The sequence below is a fragment of the Carassius gibelio genome, chromosome B3 (genome assembly GCF_023724105.1).
Source record: "Carassius gibelio isolate Cgi1373 ecotype wild population from Czech Republic chromosome B3, carGib1.2-hapl.c, whole genome shotgun sequence".
NCBI lineage: Eukaryota > Metazoa > Chordata > Actinopteri > Cypriniformes > Cyprinidae > Carassius > Carassius gibelio.
This window is the reverse complement of record NC_068398.1, coordinates 19,213,838-19,233,234: the sequence shown is the minus strand read 5'-3', so window position 1 is coordinate 19,233,234 and position 19,397 is coordinate 19,213,838. Positions and strand designations below refer to the sequence as shown.

Sequence of the window (19,397 nt, the reverse complement as noted above, 5' to 3'; positions counted from 1 at the left end):
TTGGTGCTTTTTATTTCACTTCTTTTGGACTGAAGCACTGTAACACCTGCTGACTGCAATGATAGAGCTTGCAATAGCCAGTACAAATGTTTAACATAACTTTGACTGGATTCGTCTGAAAGTAGAAAGTCAGGTACACATAGGATGCCTCTGGGGTGAGTAAAACACAGGCTAATTTTCATTTTTGGGTGAAATAACTCTTTAACCAGTCTGTCCACACTTACCATAAAACAGCTCTGCAATATGACAGTCACAACCTCTCAGATAATAATTCATGTGTAATGCACATTTACACTACTGTTTAAAAGTTTGGGGTCACTATTATATTATTTAAAGAAATAAATACCTTTATTCAGCAAGGACACATTAAATTGATCACAAGTGGTAGTAAGGACATTTATAAATGATGTTATAAAATATTTCTATAAATAAATGTTTTTCCGTATATATTTTGCAAGGAATCCTGGAAAATATTGTATCAGTTTCTACAAAAATATAAAGCAGCACTGCTGTTTTCAACAATAAAAAATGTTTCTTTATGCAGCAAATTAGCATATGAGAGAGATTTCTAAAGGATCATGTGACACTGAAAATAGTAATGACTATGTAATAGTAATAGTAATGAGTAATTTAAAAATGCATTAAAATTCAGAACATGTATTAATATTTCTCAATATTACTGTATTTACATTCTCTCTGATCAAATAAATCCAACATAAACCCAGCCTTGGTGAGAAGAATTCTTTAAAAAAACAAAAACAAAAAAAAAACAAATCTTACAGACCCCCAAAATTTGAAAGTTTAGATTCAGAAGTTGAACAGCTGGTTAGGACAACAAAAGAAAAATCACTCCCTGATCACACGTCACATCTAGTTATGTCTAGTAGTCATATGGTGTAACCGTGTTATAGTACGATGCTGAAGTCTGTCAATCAGCAGGGACTAACCTGTTTCAAGAGGTGGAGCTGGTGGAGGAGGTGGAGGAGGTGGTATGGCCATGAGGCTGCTGGGATCAGGTGCGTTCACTGAGGTGGCCATAGGAGGGGGCGGGGGGATGTTGGTGCAGTCGAGGGGAGGAGGTGGTGGAGGTGGGGGTGGACCGGTCTCCAGCCCATGATCCTGTTCACCCTCTGCCTCCATCGGTGGGGGTGGTGGAGGAGGCCCTTCACCCAGTAGCGTGTCAATGATGTCAACCTCAGGACTGGTGGGCCAGCTGGGCACCACAGGAGGCGGCACGGCTTTACCAAAACTTGAACTGCAGCCATGGAAGAAATCCAGTTATGAGAAGTGATATAAATCTGATGTTGGAATTATAATCAGAAATTATACAACACTTAATGTGCTCTTACGCAATAGACTTGTCATTGAGCGAGGTGAGGGACGCTCCATGAGAGAGAGTGGGTGCCACGGGACACTGGACAGGCTCAGGTGGACGGCTGCTTCGACTTCATTAACATACAGACACAGACACACATACTGAGCGGTCAGAGAGTCAATATTAGGCACGTAAGTACTTCTGTATTTTACACAGAAAGCCACTTAGGACACTGTTCTGAAAAGACACGTGCATGACTAAAGTGCTCGTTCTGAGAAACTTCAATTACCACAACGCAAACCATGTTGCTTTCAGGCAGTGCAAAGAAGGGAAGTGGGTAAAACAAAACTAAAATCGCTTCCTGGAGAAAGGCCCTCTAACTGAGAAGGAAGAGGAACAGAAGCCTGAGACATGTGAACTTAGTATTAGTAATATATTAGATGTCAATTTTAATTTCTTTTTTTTTTAAATGAACAACAGACACATTTTTGGTGGAGGTTCAAATAAAAAGAGATGTGCTGACAACCATTGTAGTTTCTCATAGGGTGGTTGTGGTCAGGTGGGTGGCAGGTGATGAATAAACACAGGATGCATACTTGTGATCAAAAAAAAAAGGTGGATACTGCATAACAATGAAAACCTGCAAAAGTCTCGATACGCTTTTAAAAGTCAACAGCATCACAGCACTCATGACGCAAGATACTGGAAAAGATGCAGACACTTCTCTATCTCAGACGCCATATATATAGTATAGATAGAGATATATAAATATAGATATATAGATATAGATAGACATAACACATGTTGTTTTCTTAGTGACTAAAACTATTAAGAATCATTTTCATTAACCGAAATAAAATGAAAAGAATAGAACAAAGAATACTCATTTTAGAATATTAGAACTTTGAAATTAAAAATGAGAAAAGTTCGCAACTAACACAAAATAAGTATTAAAATGACTAAAACTAAAACGGAAATAAAAATAAATTAACACACACACACACACACACACACACACACACACACACATATATATATATATATATATATATATATATATATATATATATATATATATATATATATATATATATATATATTATAGTATGTACTATACTGTAATAGTATACAATAATACTAAAGGAACACTGGTCCTGTGTGAACAGAGCTGGACGTACCTCAGTGTGCTGCTGCTCCGTGTCATGGTAGCTGTTTTTACCTGCGGCTGGCCAGAATCCTGAAAACAACAAATCTCAAGATTAGCCATTTTTGAAAGGAACTAAATCCAAACAAACACAATCCACAGACAAACTAAAGATGGACCTCCCTGACTCCCTCTATTAGCAATAGCCAACCTCACATGTTTACTGTGTTTCCCTGAGAATGCAGAATATATTGAAAACAAAATAACTGCACATTTACTCCCGGAATAGAAACCATATTTAATGGCTAACCCCAAAAAGTGTAAACACTGTGGCTCAGTGATGCTATCAGTACATTGCTGTTCGTTTGAGCAAATCTACACAGCAGCACTGGCTCAACCAATATGATCGAGTCTGTTTGACAGTAGTGCGTAGTGTTCAGGAAACCTGCTTGAAAACATTTGCATTCTTATTTCTGTATTTCTTTTTAATGAAATCACACACTTCAGCTTTACAGTCAAACATGAAGTGAATAAATATGCATTTAGATTTCTTTTTTCCCCTAAAGTTTCTGCAAGACGTCTTTCATGCTTATCAAAGCTGCATGTATTTGCTCAAAATACAGTAAAAACTGTAATATTGTTAAATATTATCATTATTATGAACTTTTTTTTTTCCAATATATTTTTTTAAATGCTTACTCCGGTCTACAATGTCACGTGATCCACAACAACGCTGTGCTGCTTCATATAACAGAAAAGTAACGTTTGTTTGATCAATTTAATGCATGATCTTGCTGAAGAGTGTAAAAACTATTGCACTAACCTAGTGTAGAGGATCAATTTATGATTAAAACCATAACTCTTTACATGTAGAACTACCTTTTATAAGTATATCAATGTAAAAATGTGTGTTTGTGTTTACATGTGCATGCATTGTGTGTATGCTTCATGATATTCTTCATATAAATGTGTGCTTTAACAGCCTTCTGTGGCTTGGTGCCGATGTATCTACAAGCCTGACAAGTGCATTCCTGTGAAATTCTTGATGCTTTGTGTTTGTTTGTCTGCTCACTGCTATACGGACCTAGCGGGGAATCAATGAGCTAGCTTAGCCTGGGTAACACCAATTAATGACTAGCTGCTTTTCCCACGCTGCTTAGTTCCTGGTAGCCAGCCAACTGTGTGTGTGTGTGTGTGTGTGTGAGGGAAAAGAAGTGTGGAGGAGGTAGGAAAGAAGAGTGATCTGAATGTGTGTGTGTGTGTACGGTTCATTGATGTCAGACTAACTGCTGTATAACAGGATGTGGTCAAGTGTGACAAAACTAACAAAAGCTAAACTAACATCGAATGCTACTTTCACCATTTTGCCTTTTTTGCAATGGCAAGAAATTAAAAGTCACATGCAGAAACGGCTAAAACGGTCCATCTTAACATCTCAACATCTTCATTGTTAATACAGAGTCATAGGAAAGATCGGGTGATCTAGGCGTATATTATTCCATTCAGTTTCTACTTTACCCTAAACTACTAAATAATCCTGAGTAGTCAGGTTTTGAGATTTCACACTGTACAACTGTATATATTTATGATGATCACATCAGTACAGCAAGCAACAGGCATGCAGTTTGTGTGGAAACCAGGGCAAATAAATCTAATTTAGTTGTACTGAATGTTTGGATAACACAAAAACACTGTCTCTTCTTCATTCCAAGTCATGTATTTGCCACTGCATTTGAATGTTTTTCACCTCAGACACTAAATATACAAAAGCATCATGTATATAATTAATGGCACTGTTGATACATAATTCAGTGTATCACCCCAATGCATAACTTTGGCAGCACAATTTGAAGGGCAAAGCCACTTTATGAAATGATATGTGTGCTCACCTTCACGCCATGTCCGACTGAGTCCAGGCTAGAGAAAGAGATGGGTGTGCGGGAGTACTTGATCTTGGCTTCTTTATTTTTTGCTGGGGGGACAACCTTATGACTGCGTGGGACCCTCTTGGCAACAGTGAAAGCGCCGATCTCTCTGCGGGCCACCTTCTCCCTGTGCATGTCCACGGTCTGTATACAAGTACAGATATGGGGAGGAAAATTACTCCTAAAAATCTCAAAAACTATATTTTTTGATAAATGAACAAATATTCCCAATCTACATGCCGCACTGTCATCAATCGTTAAATGTTTCTCTGAAAAACACTGATTCTGGTCTTTGTAGCATTTTGCAGTAAGATATATATTTTTGTATTATACTATGGATCTGTTGAGGAAAGATTTATAATTATTTTTCAGCAAACACAACAGACGCTCCAGGCATATTTATTAATAATGGCTGATAAATTATTGTTGTTGATAATGCATATTTATTTTTAAATGCTTTGTATTCACATTTAGCTTTATTAATCAATTAACTAATATTTCAATGTATATTTTTACATTTGTTTTACTAACCATGTATTAGTTCACAATTCAGCAATGGTACATCTGCTGTTTGTGTTAAGTGAAACAAAGCTTAACTAAAAATATAAATATAAATATTAGACTGTTCCAGTCTACTCAACTCCCTCTGTAAAAGTTTAGTTTGTCATGTAGGAGGAAGTGATGTTGTTGGACCTACACCCGATATTAGATAGGCCTACACCCTGAAACACCAATCTGGCGTTCCTCTGTGAGCCCTCAGATAGGGTGAGAAGGAGCACCATTATTCCAGGCCTGCTTGTTAAAGCTCTTCCTGGGCACAGGGCAGACAATGGAGAACATCAATCAGGGTTCAAACTTTGTTTCTGAGTGAGAGAACAGTGGTCCTTTCATTCCAAGTCTGGGATCTGGCTTACCCCCGCTTTAGCCCTGCCTCAGGTGACCTGGTTAGGCAGGCTGGGCACGGAGCGCGCTGGAATGCTGTGCTGGAGTCCCAGCCGCAGTGAGAGGAGCCAAGGGAATCGAGGGGGAAGGAGTATTATCACCCGGGAGACAGGGGGCCCAAACAGTGACTACCTACACTGAGCTTTGGGACATTTCTACAACAGTACTCTGTCCTTAACCACTTGACAGTGGGAGTCTTTTTTGAAACCCTTCACAGATTCTTGCTCACTTAAAATGTATCACAAAACTGAAGGTCATAATCTTAATCATTTAGAAGTCCAGTCATCTTCTAAATGAAAACATAGTCATACTATAAACATAGGATGCAGAATAGTACTTTGAAACTAAAATAAAAAATAGAATTAAAAATGTAAAGAAATTTGTAAATATGTATTTAAAAAATGTAGTTTTTAAGTGTTATCATACCTACAACAGTTTTTTTTTTTTTACATTTGCAGAAACCAAATATTTGCAAAAACATTAGTTTTTGTTTTATTTCTATTATATAATTTATTCTTTGCTTTATGGGCTATAGTGGAATAAATAAAAAAATTAATAAGGACAGCTGTCATCATGTGTTGGTGATGTATGACGAAATTCAGATTGTACCAGTTTTCAATTACTAAGGGAAATAAGGAGCCAGCACAAAAAAAAACTAAAAAAAATTCAAGGCAACTGAAGGACAACATCCATTTTTCATGAAATGACATTGTAAAGCCGGCAAAGTTTCAGAGTCAGCATGATAGGACTGAACTAATTTACACTGATAAAAATGACTGTACTGTGATAACATGATCAAAATAAAGGAACATGTTCAAAATGATCTCAAAATGGGGTCGGGTACCTGTCCGATCTGGTTGATGGAGGACTCAATCTTGCGGAGCTGCAGGGTCTGTGCATCCAGAAGCTTGAGCACATTGGTGGCCATAGAGCTGATCTGATAGGCCACACTAGCCAAGGACTGGGTGGTGAAGGCCTTGGTCTCCTCAAGGGCTTTGGTGGTGTCATTTCCAGCCTGCAGAATTACAAACCTCCTTTAATTAAATCATTAACCACAGATGACATGAAATCATGTTTCAACCAACTTCATCTTAATGTAGGCTACATGAATAATATTAGCTGTCATGGTGTTGCATGTTATACACGACCTTAACATCCTGCAGCAATTAAAAAAAAGGGAACAAACTTTTTTTGTGTGTCGTTTTCATATTTTGTTCTTGTTTCCATTTACTTATGTTGTTTTTATACAGTGCCAGTGGTATTAACTGACCTAGGCCTACTCCTCAACGCCAAACTTTTAGCGGTGTTATATTTTCATAATTAATGCATCCCCTAAGCGTTTTCTGCCGTCTTTGTGGGGAGCAAACGTAATGTGAAAAACCTTGACCTCACACACGGCTCGAGTCAGACACTGTCTCTACTGTAAGGAAGACAGTCTTGCTTCATCTTCTCACTTGTACGTCTATCTTCTTGAATGCGGTACAACAGCACATTTCAACTGAACACCAGTCTCACAAATAGCGACGTGAGTGTGAGCGGATGAGATCTCAAACTGTAAAAGTTTTAATCTGTGGTTTCGTCAAGTGTACTGAGGGACTCCAAACACTCCTGAGGAAAATGAATACACCCTAAAAACACCTCTGAGTAAGCATACTGACTGTAAAAACTGATTTCTGCATAGGCGAGCAATTCGCAAACACCGCGTTTTTGGGACGTAGGGCAGAGGAAAGTGGTAAAACGCAAGGTTATATGTCTGTTTAACTGATTTTATCTTGAATGCTGACGCTGCGATAAACGCGACGATACAATACATTTAACGCGTTTATATATATATATATATATATATATATATATATATATATATATATATATAAAAATAGGCAATGGCAACGCACCAACGTATCACTCAAGTATACTGTTAAAGTAATTAAAGTGTTGCTTTGTAAATGACACGTGTCATCATTTGTCTATCGGTGACAGATTCAATCTGTGTGTGGGTGTGAAGCGGTCTTACCTGCAGGTAGTTGCTCTCGCAGTACTCCGCTACTTTGTATAAATTGTTATAGTTGTCTAAAAGTGCTTTGCGAGCGGAGGGGGCCTCCTCCAGTATTTTTGTAACTTCTTCGGAGTAGTTTTGATCCTTCATCGCGAGACGGAATGACAGACCGTTGAGGAACAGCTCCGGAAACCTGTATGCGACAGCAGCCTACTGATATATGTCAGTCATCTCAGAGTCAGACCCCATCCGCCCGCCGCTGCCTTCCTCTGTCAGCACACTTCTGCTTTATAATGCTGCAAGCACGTATCTGATCAAGGCCTCTGTGAAGACGCGGAAACAAGAACGTCCTGCCATTTACAAATAAACCTGCAATAAATTAGCAGCCAGAGTTACTATAGTTCTAGAAACATAACATAATTCTACACATATTAATATTACTTAGCGGTTTCACAAGCGTGGTTCCCATCAGCGGTGCAATCACGCCCTCTAGCGATGGTGACCACCTAATGTGAAATATCTGAACAGAAAATGAAAAATCTAAGCCTTATTTACAGCAGAAAAATCAAAAGAAGCTCCCAATAAAATGAGTTTAATATATATATATATATATATATATATATATATATATATATATATATATATATATATATATATATAATTTTAATTACAACACTTTTTTTTTACTTTGAATAAATGAGATTTTAAAAGTGTGATTTGTAAATGTAAAAGATCTTATGCCAAGCTCTATAAAATATTTTAAAATATTCAAAACTATTTATTTACTTTTATTTTACAACTAAAATATTTCAGTGAATCACAAACGACTAGAAAAACTTTGTTTAAAAAAAGATAACAATCAGCTTTTACGTCTTCTTGAATTCGAAAATTATCGATTATACATAATTTTCACAGAAACTATGAGTGATGAGTATGCACAGATAGAAATTAAGAGAGCACTGCTGTGGGAACTATTCACATCATATATATATATATATATATATATATATATATATATATATATATATATAATTAATATAATATATATCATTAATATAATTATATATATTAAAAACAATTAGAAAAAAAATGATTTTGAACCCTCACTGTACAATATGTAATGTTTCTCTCTTTTTTTCTACAATTCTGTATTCAATGATTATTATTTAAATGTTTTCAGAATAAAAGAAACATACACAGTGCTTTACTTCCTTTGTCACTCTCAAGTCTGTTAAAAAACAAATACATTCAAATTCAGAAAATTCAATAAGCAGCACATTTATTCAATTTCACCTTGCACTTCACATTAAATGTACATCAGTATAACTACAGCAAACCCAAGTTAATATCTGCAGAGGTTTCTTCCTTGCTTATCTGCCAAATAAATCTGACCATCACAGTGAGGAGAAACAGAGCAGAGATGCCAGCGTAGCAAGCAAGTATAACTTTTAGTGCGTAGACAGACTCTGGGTCCCAGATTTGACGCAAGCGTCCCAAGCGCAGATACACCCCCAATCTGATCTCTGCAGCCAGCTCTCCTTGGAGCCAGCAGAAATAGGAGCCTTTGTCTTCCAGCCGCACGGGTCTGAAGTGTAGGTGGTGACCGGTGTCGATGAAGACACGAGACGTCTTATTCACTCCCTCCATATACTGAGAACGGTGAAGCGGTGCTGAACCTTTATCCCAGGCCACAGCGTACTGCGGTTTGGCACCAGGACAGGTCATGACCAGATCAGAGCCTGTGGGGTGGCTATGAAAGTGGATGGTGACACCCGAAGGAGATCGATCGTCAAACTCGAGGAACTTTAGCAGAGCTTGTCTCTCTGGAGATGTCGTAGGTTTTGGAGGACAGGGGGTGTGACAGTTCCTCACCTCAAGCTTGGCTCCGTAGCCACTACCAGAAAGGCCAAACTGTTGGGGAACAGCTGAGGAACCACAAGGAGCCTCTGTGTCCGATTCACGCTGATAACGTACATGGAGGTAAATGCTTTTGACGTAACAAAGTCCTCCACGCATCTGCTCCCCCCGGACGTCACAGCGGTCACATTTAGACCACGGCTCGTACCTGGTGAACACATGAAACTTTTCAGCTTTTATGCTGAGGGGCTCTGCTTCTTGTACTTGAGTCCTCTGTTTGACGCTCCAAGGAAACAAAACTTGACGGACCTCCTGGACATCCACATCGTAGCCGTAGAAGAATTCACCAGAGGCTGTGCCACAGATATAGTGCCCTGAGTCGGCTTTCTGCGCCCTGAAGATGAGGAGACTAAACAGACGGATGGAAAAGCGACTGCGCAGATCGGACCCTCGGCCAACTTTGGATGACTCCACCACCGTAGTGCCCTCAAAGTCTGTGAGGACTTTGGTGTTCATGGAGCCAACTTGTTTCTGATAGTACCACACCACTGAATGAGTCTCCTCTGGTTTACAGTGACAAGGAAGTTCAATGGTCATATCAGATAGGAAGGCAGCAGAGTCAAAGACAAGAAATGCAGGACAGGCCCTGCTGGCAAAGATGTCCTCCTTGTCTTCGGGAGCCTCATAGGCAGAATGTAACAATGGGCAAATGGCCCAAAAACAAATGGCCAGCACTTTTCTTGGCATATTTTTCTGCCAGCACAAACAACAACTACAAAAAAGGATATATAATACAATACAAACTGTTTAAGGTACAATGGAAATTCAATACAAACTATTTCTGGATGCCATATTTTCCCATCAACGCTTTCAGTTTTGCTGTAAGACTTGCCTCACGAGCCAATGACGTGTCAGAAGAATCACCTGCTGTAACTTGTAGCTTGTGGAAAAGCTCCTCACAGGCTTTTTGTTCTGCCTGACTAAGAAGAGACAGGTTAAGCCCAAAACGGCCAGTGCTGGAAAGGCCGTCTAGCACGCCGAACACTATTTCCTCGTCTCCTGACTTCAGACACTGTGACAGAATCAGAAGGAACTCGCCGAGGAGACCAAGGCCAACCTCAGTCCTGAAGATCTCCTGCAGAGCCTTGCCTCCCAGACTCACGAGGAGACTGTACTTTTCCAGTGAACTTCCCGCAAACCTGCGCCACTCACGGATGAACTCTGACGCACTTCTTGGCTGGATCTCAGATAACTTTGGCTGGAAGTAAATCCAGAATCTAGTTAGTTATATACTTCATTCTTAGGTGAGATGATGTACTGTGAGACCTAGCATTGGGACAACATATAGCTGATTTGTATCATAAAATGTCTCACCTGGACCTCCTCAGATAAAGCGCTCTCATGCTTTGCGCCAAAAGCAATGGGATTCCAGGGCTGCTTTCGAGGAGCACCAGAGATGTCCTTTCTGTCAAGGGCCTTCAAGTGAGATGCAAGTACTATATCCCTGAAATCATTACATATAAAACGGAGACACCACTGTTACTTTAGTATCACTAAGATACAAAAAGAAAAAATAGTTTTGATTAATATTTTGAATGTTGATATTTTGTTTTCATTATCATTTTATTCAGTTTAAGTAAAAAAAAAATGTCGAATTTCGAATGTCTATAACATTGCATAGGTAACGTAGCGTTACACACACACACACACACACACACACACACACACACATATATATATATATATATATATATACTGATTATTTTTGTTAAACTATAACTTTTGCATTGGTAGTTTATTTCTATATATTTTGAATTTATCTTATTTTGTTTATTTCAGCTAACGTTTATTTTATTTCATGTATCATTTCGTGTGTGTGATTTTAGTTTTAGTTTAATGACATTGAGTTGTTGCTCGGTAAAAATGAATGCAGAAAAACTAGGTTTAACAGCTATTAAATGTACATCTTACAGTACAACAAATCGAAACCGTACCTGAATTCTTCATAGCTGGCGATATTTTGGTTTAAAGCTCGAAACTTGGCTTCATTCTCCCTCTGATATCTCCTGTCCGCTTCCAGCGCCGCTTGAAGCTCCTTTTCAAGTGAACTGAAATTTATCAGACCAGACTTCTCCATACCTGCTCTTACTGCTTCGTGAAAAGATACCCAATTTACATTTATGAGGAGAACTGATGATGTTATTTACCTCAAATGACAGAAATTCAGCAAATCAATACGAGTACAGCTACGGTTAACTCGCTAGCTCAAACTTCCACAACAAACTGGTCTCCATAACAACCACGCGTCGCTTTGGAGCTCGCGAGAAATTTTGATTTTCAAATCAGCGAAGCTCATTTAAAACGTTCATATATATATATATATATATATATGCACAATATACTCTATAACATTACTAAAACACACACAAAAGTGTAGCTTACCTAATTTAAAAAGACTTGATCATCATCCTACAGACTTGCAGCTCGGATTGTATTAAGTAACATCTCAAAAACAATTGAACAATGTGTATTTTGTATTTTCTGGATTTGTGCATAATCATCTCGTGTTGAGTTAAAATGTATTTTTTTTTACCTTAAAGATTAAATCTATATACAAGGTTTTAAACCTGGGAGTATATTAAGATATTAATTTCACAGTAACTATTCAAGACAAAACTTCATTATCTATTAAAAACTATTTTTAATTTAAGGAGTAACATTTCAGGCAGGTTCTTAAAGTTAATGCATTACTGAATAAATGTAGTTTTCATATACTCATGTCAAATGCCAATACTCAAGATATTGATCACAAACATTTACCACATGTAGCCTACTGACAAAAAAAAAAAAAAAAAAACTAAGCTCAAGAGTCTGTAATTTTTGGATTAAATCTATAATCATGTTATATCATAAAATGTTAACAAATTTAAAATATTGCAGTTTTAACTTAGCGTCAAGACCAAAGTCCCTGGAATCAACAGACAGTGACACACATGTAAACTTCAAGGACTTTATTGAAAACGACAAGCCAGATTAGCGATCAGGCGATGCTCCCGGCATTGGAAGCAATCCTGGGCCACAGGTCTGCGCACTCCTTGGCTACGGGTCCCGTGATACCTGAGCCTACAGAAGACAAAAACAACTTAGCACTGCACACAAGCAAAACATCAAGATGCAAAATGACAGGTCTCAAGTAGAAACTGTACCATCACGGATTGAGATTTAACAGCACATGGCGACTGCCATCTCACCCAACAGCAATGGGGTTATTATTCCTTCACTGACGACTCACCCAGCCACAGAGCAGACGAAGCAAGTGCTTTTAGAAGGGTACAACACAAGATCTTATATTCAAAACTCACCTTTCATTTCTCCTTTGTTATTCACTATGACCCCAGCATTGTCTTCAAAGTACAGAAACACACCATCTTTTCGCCGATACGACTTCCGCTGACGTATCACCACCGCAGGATGCACTAGATTACAAGGGAAGAGTTGTATAAGCATACATACACTAGACCATTAATTCAGATCAGCAAATCAAATATCTCAGACAAAGCCTGCTATTTACAGTTAAAAAGCTCAGGCTCCCGAAATGTGAAATCAGGTCCAGCAAACACTCACCCTTTTTCCTGAGCTCTGGCTTGCCTTTCTTAACTGTGGCCATGACCATGTCGCCCACACCAGCGGCGGGGAGCCTGTTCAGACGACCCTTGATGCCTTTGACGGATATGATGTACAGGTTCTTGGCACCTAAGTGAGAGAAAAAGCCACAGCTGAGCAAACACCAACTCAGTATATTCAATTATATTTTTATACCTAAAGTTAGTTAGACAAAGGTCTGCTAACCCTCAGCTGCATCATTAGAAACAAGCGTACATCTGTCCCATCACGGATTGAGATTCAACAGCACATGGTGACTGCCATCTCACCCAAGAGCAATGGGGTTATTATTCCTTCACTGACGACTCACCCAGCCACAGAGCAGACGAAGCAAGTGCTTTTAGAAGGATAACGAGCCCAAATACTGGCAGATCTCTCACCTGTGTTGTCGGCGCAGTTGATGACCGCTCCCACTGGGAGACCCAGGGAAATACGGAACTTGGCTCCCGATGACCCACCACGTCCTGAACAAGAGGATGAACGTGTTAAGAGTTTACAACGGTAGCAGAACACAAAAAGATGCCAGACACATTTTTATTTAGCTAGCCAGCGACTTCATTTATAACTGATTGCCAAAATGAAGTGACTTTAAATACCAACTACAAATACATTCACACCTAGAGTTGTCAAACAGTTGTGCCACTATCAGTTAACCCTGTAAAGCCTCAAGTCAGTTGAGTTAACGTTACTTAAACTATTCAGATCTGGTGCAACACTCTTTACAGTGATCGAGGTATCAGGCACTATTCACTGCCATCAAAAACACCCAGCGAAAGTGAATGGTGGCTTAAGTTGTCATTCTACTCAATGGTCAGTGTTTTCTATAAATAAGAAGTGTTTAAAGTTTATAACAACGTGTTAATTTTAGGACGAACCATTCCTTCAGGTCTGCAAATGGCTAATGCTAATCGCTATCGATCCGGCTGTGAGTTGCAGCAGTGAACTAACGTTTGTAATGAAGACAGTAATACTTCAGAATCGATGAACCTCAGTATTTGTCCATTTGTCCGGTGTACGATCAGAGTCTCTCACATGTGCGCTGCGCCATCATCTGTGTACGGAGAGCTGCTCCGCTGCGTGCTGGCGCTCCACTGTTCACACGGTTACTGCTTTTAATAGTCACATTTCTTATTTCACACCACGGTTAACGTTAAACCGTGTTTCAAAACTTGTTATCGCAGAGTAAAGTTTGTGCACGAAGCGTTTAAACAGGACACTTCTGGCACCACGAGACTGGAGTCCGTGTACCTAGCAAACATGGCTTCTCTCGCTAGCGGCAAACGCTCGAAACTAGTTTTAATCTAAGTTGTACTTGACCATCGGCGATAATATATCGAAAATATAAGTTCTCTATGATCTGTTAAACCCGTTCAGTGCTTCACCAGCCTTCAGCGTGTCTCATTTGAAGGATGAGTGTGGATTCTCAGGCGCGTTTCTTACCTCTCTTAGACATTGTCGCCGAAAAGGAAAGAGGAAGAGACAGAAAGGAATGCTGGGATATAATCGTGCGCGTGCCACAGCTCTCACAGCATCCGGCGCGCGCGTCAAAGCCACCATCCCTACATCGCCACCTAGTGAGCCGTATGTATGTTTGCTCTCTTGACGCATTTTCGATGTGACTTTTAGTCTCTAATATAAAATCACCTTTTATTTTTTTTCTCTATCCACATGTTTTTGTTCTAATTTATCTGTTTCTTTCTGATATTGTTAATAATTAAAAATCAATAATAGTTCCAGACATATGATCCAAATAAAGCGAGTACATTGCAAATATACAGTGATGTGTTCATCTGACACACTGGAAATGATCATCAGGTTTGGAAACTTGTGGAGTTCATGAGGCTCAAGTGTGTCTCACATCAGAGGGACAGACCAAATACTAAAATACATGCGTGAATAACATAATCTGTGAGTAAAAAGTTTATTAAATTAGAAAAAAATGAATTAAAAATTGTTAAAAACCTTGACTCAGTTTAAAAAAAAAATAATAAAAAATAAAAATTATTTAATTTTTTTTCACGTTTGCAACTCATAAAGACAAGAGAGTGTTGCCATTATGTTTCAATTTTGTGAATTAGCTGTTGCAGTGTTCATTTAAATTGTTAAAATCAGCAAAACATAAAAAAATGCAGATTCAGATTTTTACATAACGAGCAAGGGGAAACAACTCAACCCGAGATCATTTTTATACTTAAATATACTTAAATGTTTCCTTTTGACCAGCCCTTTGAAAATGTTTTTTTTTTTTTTTTATTGCATGCTCCACTTCCTATCTAAACAAGAATGTTAATCTTCTTTAAGGAGAACATATTTTTACTGGTTATATCTATACAATATGATTATTTGTAAATGTATCCGAATGAACACTGATATTGTTAAATAAGATGTCATATTTGACATGGAATAAATCATTTAAACATCAAAAAATATTCAAGACTTCAAAAGTGTGTAATGTGTCCATTAACACAACATGCCACAAAAATGAGATGGAAAAATGGGGAATAATATTTTAATACAATGTTCCATATTTAAATATAATGCTGCATAACTGCATTTTAGTAAGAAGTATACAACATGATATGCAGTAATAAACACATATTCACACGACCATTCAGAAGTTTGGAGTCCATTCAAAATAAATTAAAGTAACTGCTTTCTATTTTAACATATTTTAAATCTATCTATTCCTGTACTGGCCAAGCTGAGTTTTCAGCATCATTACTCCAGTCTTCAGTGTGACTTCACAAATCATTCTAATGTGCTTTTTTGGTGCTCAAGAAAACCGTGATACATTTTCGGGATTACTAGATAAATAAAAAGTTCAAAAGGACAGCATTTATTTGAAATATTTTTTTTTTTTTACATTTACAATGTATGTAATGCCATCAATTTAATGGGACCTTGCTGCATAAACTCATTTATTTTAAAAGTTACTGACCCTGATTTCTGAACAACAAGTGTGCTATGTATAGTAATGGAAGATTTTATTAGTGCATGTTGCTTGTCAGTGGGTTGCCAATCTGGGTCAGGATGGTGGGTTGGCTAAAGAGGTCAGTGTTGGCAGTTATCCCAGCGCAGGTTGTGACACCTGCATGGTGCTCTGCAAGACTCTTGTTATGAGAGACAAATTATGCACAAAGGACATTGAGAAGGACATTGAGATGCTCACGGTATCCCTCCGGCCTCATTATCTGCTTAGAGAGTTTCCCCAAATACTTGTGTCTATTCACCCAAAGAAGAATGTGAACTTGGCTACGGAGTACATTGAGAAGAGTTTAATGAAATACCAGCAATTTTTTTTATCATTGGTGATTTTAATAGTGTAATTAAATGTTCTTAAATGTGTATTAAGAAAGAACTTGCCTGAGTTTTTAGTTTTTACCATTACAATTTTTAATTATCCCCTCCTGCCTGTCAGGAGAGCTGGTGCCAGACACACTTCTCGTCATGGGATGGCATCCAGCCTGGGTGAGAACACTCTCTCTCTCTCTTTCTCCGTCTCCTCCCTCTGTTTGGATGTGTTGTCGGAGTCACTGGCTTCACTGTCTGCTTGTTGGCGCTCCACACAGGTAGCGTAAAGGTACGTCTGCCCCGTTCCATCCCGGTAAGTGCAGAAACACACCGTCCGCTCATCAACCTCAACACGTTCTCCTGCTGAGATCACACGATTTCCAGCAAAGCAGTTTGGCCCTATGAAAAAGAGACACGGAGAGCATGAAGCTCAGGATTTGGTTAGAATTAGAGCTTCTCTTATAGGAATAGCTCAACCAAAAAGTCTGTATTAAGTAACTCTGTATAAACCTGTATGACTTTATATGTTCAGTGTAACCCAAAAGAAGACAATTCAGTGGAGTCCAAACAAATATCTTCTTTTGTGTTCTCCTGAATAAATAAAGTCATTCAGGTTTGGAACAACATGAGGGTGAGGATTTTTGGGAGAACTATCCCTTTAAAAACTATTTTCTACTGAATGCTTGATCTCGTATAGAAATTGCCAGGCATATACACACAAAAATGCAATACATATTTAGTATGTAGCATCTTTAGTTTTGAAATCGGTACACATTACCTGTCAGATTCTATATGAACATTACATACACAAACTATCACACACACAATCTGTCCACCTCATGCCTTCTGTTGTCAGGGATGGCCCAGTGCGCCATCCCAGCATGCCGTGGACAGGTTCCTATTTATAGACGGCATGGTAGTAAGCAATCCATCGAACAATTCCATTGCATCATTATTTTCCCATGACATCACCATCAACTATGCAGTAATCAAGAAGAAATCAATCAAAAAGAGGTGAGGGCGCCCCACACCATCAAAGAAACTTCATTACTGATCCTCAAAATACAACCTTACCTCTCAGAACACAAACAGGTCTGGACAGATGCAGATGTTTGTTAAAACATTACGTTATTGTTAGCGACGTTGGATGGAGCAGATATGCACGTGAGATGTTGTGTGTAAAACCTCTCACCATTTTTGCACACAGGACAGCAATGGTTGGGTTCGTATACAGGATTCACACAATGTAAGGTAGGGCAGCTGGATATGGTGCAGTAAACTTCTCTGTTGACCTCACACCGGCAGCGCTCACACGGTGACAACTGATTAAAACAGGAACAAAGATTCACTCAGGATTATACAATCTAAATTCACTGGGGACATATTGATCGATAGGCCAGGGAAATCACATATACTGTCAGAGTGTCAGAGACAGTCTTCGATCAACAGCTATGAATGGATTCATCTAAAATACTTTCTTTGTACTCAAACACTTTTACTAGATACAGTATATTAAAATACAGAGTATTTTAAATGAACTGTCACTCACGTTTTTGAAGATAGACTTGAATGTGCATGATACAAACCTACATTTTCATAATGCATGACTGAAAACATTTTGTAACATGATATTGATGTACCATTTATATGGTAATGAAATGTCTGATTTTAAAATGGGTTTTAAAGGATGAATTTTTAGATTTTATGTTTTCAAGTGATATATAATTTCTGAGGATTTCTAAAATGTGATAGAGAAAAAGGCAACGAAGAAGTCTTTTTTTTAAACAAAGGTCAAAACTCCTGTTATAATGTAGATTTTTGAGGGTGCACTCTTGTCATAAATTAATCTATTACTTTTCTTACATCATTTTTAACAAAAAACATTGGTAAATATATATTTGGGAGTCTTAGATCTTTCCAACGATATATAGCTTGTCAGTATTAGATTAGATTAGATTTTAATATAGTGAGGTAAACTTAGGCGTACCGTATTCAGGACGGAGTGACAGTTAAGGGGTTTTAATGTAGAAGTAACAGTTTTGAGGTAAAGAAGATTAACTTTTAGGATATTGCACTAGTGACTGTTTTCTAGCCTTTTTTTCTAGCCTTAGTTTTGTTCCGTATTCTAGAATTATTATTATTTATTATTATAATTTTTTTTAAGTGTCTGACAGATGTAAGTTTTTTTTTATCCAACAAACATTAGTTCATTGACTAGACTTAAACATAACACAGATATTATGCAATTTTTTATGATGTCCCAATTTTTATGTCCTGTGATAAAACAAACCAAACAAGGCAAAAGGTCATCATTACATATTATAATTTCTGTATTGTTATAATAAACTTAAGAACGTTAGTAAAACAAAACAAACAAACAAAAAATAATCAAAACGAAATATTATAATCATTATAAAATGTCCATGGCAGAACAATATAGTGCAATCAATGTATTTTATCGACTCACCTTAAATTCCTCCAGTATTCTGTAAGTTTTGCCCCCGTACACACAAACTTTACTGACAGCTTCACACACGGGGCAGCAGGACTTGTATGTGATGCGCGTGCATCTCGGGTGTATACGCGGGCACCTGGGTCTGACACACACGGGTCCGTCCTCTGTGCAGGTGCAGGGGCACGCGGTGGAGCTCGGATGATAAACCTCTCCGATGCTATAAACAAAACCTTGGTCGTCGATACAAAACTTGCCACGATAGTCACCGAATTCGTATTCCAGCCCGGATTTGGAAGAATACTCGGATGCGCTTTGGAGAACGAAGCACTGGAGTGCAAACGAGATGCAAAGGACGGGAGAGCGCATCCTTACTGGCAGCAGGCTATGTATGATGTGGTCTGGATTGTCATCATGCGCGTGGCAGTGCAAAAACATATGCCCAATGACATACACCACAGAAAATGACCCTCCTGTGAATGTCACATACCTCACTATACAAACAAGACTAAAACTGTATTAATATTATTTTTATTTTTTAAGTATGGCTTCAAAAAAAAAAAAAAAAATCTTTAGGCTACGTTTACTTTTTACAATATGACTATCAAGTGCTTGTGTTAGCTACACCTTAAGACTAATGATAATATTTTACAAATATTTGATAATGTTTTTAACGTTTCCAAAACTATTCCTAAAGAATTTCCTCTTAAAATAATATGGAAGTGGTGCATGGATGCACACCTGGCCTGGGCTACATCATGTATTTCACGTGAAGAGCTTCACAGAAATGGTGGTGTAACGTTTAAATCTAC

At 38.1% G+C, this 19,397-nt stretch overlaps 5 protein-coding genes across 8 annotated transcripts in view; all 5 read right to left on the bottom strand.

Moving 5' to 3' along the window:
- abi3a (ABI family, member 3a) overlaps positions 1-7,620 on the bottom strand; it is a 43,956-nt gene extending 36,336 nt beyond the window's left edge. For 2 of the 4 annotated variants that reach the window (XR_008152942.1, XR_008152941.1), the window contains exons 1-6: positions 7,341-7,612; positions 6,171-6,341; positions 4,349-4,528; positions 2,494-2,552; positions 1,350-1,445; positions 948-1,255 (exon numbers count right to left, since the gene is read on the bottom strand). Coding sequence is in view for 2 of the 4 variants with exons in the window: in XM_052550871.1 (XP_052406831.1) it covers positions 948-1,255; positions 1,350-1,445; positions 2,494-2,552; positions 4,349-4,528; positions 6,171-6,341; positions 7,341-7,472 (946 nt within the window). In the remaining 2 variants the exon portion in view is untranslated. Of the gene's footprint in view, positions 1-947; positions 1,256-1,349; positions 1,446-2,493; positions 2,553-4,348; positions 4,529-6,170; positions 6,342-7,340 lie in introns of all 4 variants that reach the window. The other 2 variants (XM_052550871.1, XM_052550872.1) reach the window with 2 other exon arrangements.
- Positions 7,621-8,584: 964 nt separating this feature from the next.
- LOC127952433 (Ig-like V-type domain-containing protein FAM187A) lies at positions 8,585-9,926 on the bottom strand. The gene has a single exon (XM_052550873.1). It carries the CDS (start codon positions 9,924-9,926, stop codon positions 8,649-8,651), a length of 1,278 nt encoding a protein of 425 aa, XP_052406833.1. The 3' UTR covers positions 8,585-8,648.
- Positions 9,927-10,014: 88 nt separating this feature from the next.
- Positions 10,015-11,492, bottom strand: ccdc103 (coiled-coil domain containing 103). Its single transcript, XM_052550875.1, has 3 exons — positions 11,174-11,492; positions 10,554-10,683; positions 10,015-10,437 (listed from the first exon to the last, which is right to left on the bottom strand). The coding sequence occupies exons 1-3, from the start codon at positions 11,314-11,316 to the stop codon at positions 10,015-10,017; spliced, it is 696 nt and encodes a 231-aa protein (XP_052406835.1). The 5' UTR covers positions 11,317-11,492.
- A 683-nt stretch (positions 11,493-12,175) lies between these two features.
- Positions 12,176-14,365, bottom strand: rpl23 (ribosomal protein L23). The gene is made up of 5 exons (XM_052553050.1): positions 14,283-14,365; positions 13,223-13,306; positions 12,804-12,932; positions 12,542-12,655; positions 12,176-12,302 (listed from the first exon to the last, which is right to left on the bottom strand). The coding sequence occupies exons 1-5, from the start codon at positions 14,293-14,295 to the stop codon at positions 12,220-12,222; spliced, it is 423 nt and encodes a 140-aa protein (XP_052409010.1). The 5' UTR covers positions 14,296-14,365; the 3' UTR covers positions 12,176-12,219.
- Positions 14,366-15,324: 959 nt separating this feature from the next.
- Positions 15,325-19,023, bottom strand: si:dkey-283b1.7 (von Willebrand factor C domain-containing protein 2-like). Its single transcript, XM_052553049.1, has 3 exons — positions 18,601-19,023; positions 17,326-17,455; positions 15,325-16,532 (listed from the first exon to the last, which is right to left on the bottom strand). Exons 1-3 carry the CDS (start codon positions 19,021-19,023, stop codon positions 16,288-16,290), a joined length of 798 nt encoding a protein of 265 aa, XP_052409009.1. The 3' UTR covers positions 15,325-16,287.
- Between the last annotated feature and the right edge of the window lie 374 nt (positions 19,024-19,397).

Coding starts and splice junctions, on each gene's coding strand:
- LOC127952433 (XM_052550873.1), bottom strand. CDS start 9,926: ATGCCAAGAAAAGTGCTGGCCATTTGTTTTTGGGCCATTTGCCCATTG.
- ccdc103 (XM_052550875.1), bottom strand. CDS start 11,316: ATGGAGAAGTCTGGTCTGATAAATTTCAGTTCACTTGAAAAGGAGCTT. Junction 10,684..11,173: donor GCCAGCTATGAAGAATTCAG/GTACGGTTTCGA, acceptor TAATGATTTCAG/GGATATAGTACTTGCATCTC. Junction 10,438..10,553: donor CTTTATCTGAGGAGGTCCAG/GTGAGACATTTT, acceptor ATTTACTTCCAG/CCAAAGTTATCTGAGATCCA.
- rpl23 (XM_052553050.1), bottom strand. Junction 12,933..13,222: donor CAACTGCGCCGACAACACAG/GTGAGAGATCTG, acceptor TCTCTCACTTAG/GTGCCAAGAACCTGTACATC. Junction 12,303..12,541: donor TAACAAAGGAGAAATGAAAG/GTGAGTTTTGAA, acceptor TGTCTTCTGTAG/GCTCAGGTATCACGGGACCC.
- si:dkey-283b1.7 (XM_052553049.1), bottom strand. CDS start 19,023: ATGTTTTTGCACTGCCACGCGCATGATGACAATCCAGACCACATCATA. Junction 17,456..18,600: donor GAATACTGGAGGAATTTAAG/GTGAGTCGATAA, acceptor TGTTTTAATCAG/TTGTCACCGTGTGAGCGCTG. Junction 16,533..17,325: donor CTGTCCTGTGTGCAAAAATG/GTGAGAGGTTTT, acceptor TCTTTTTCATAG/GGCCAAACTGCTTTGCTGGA.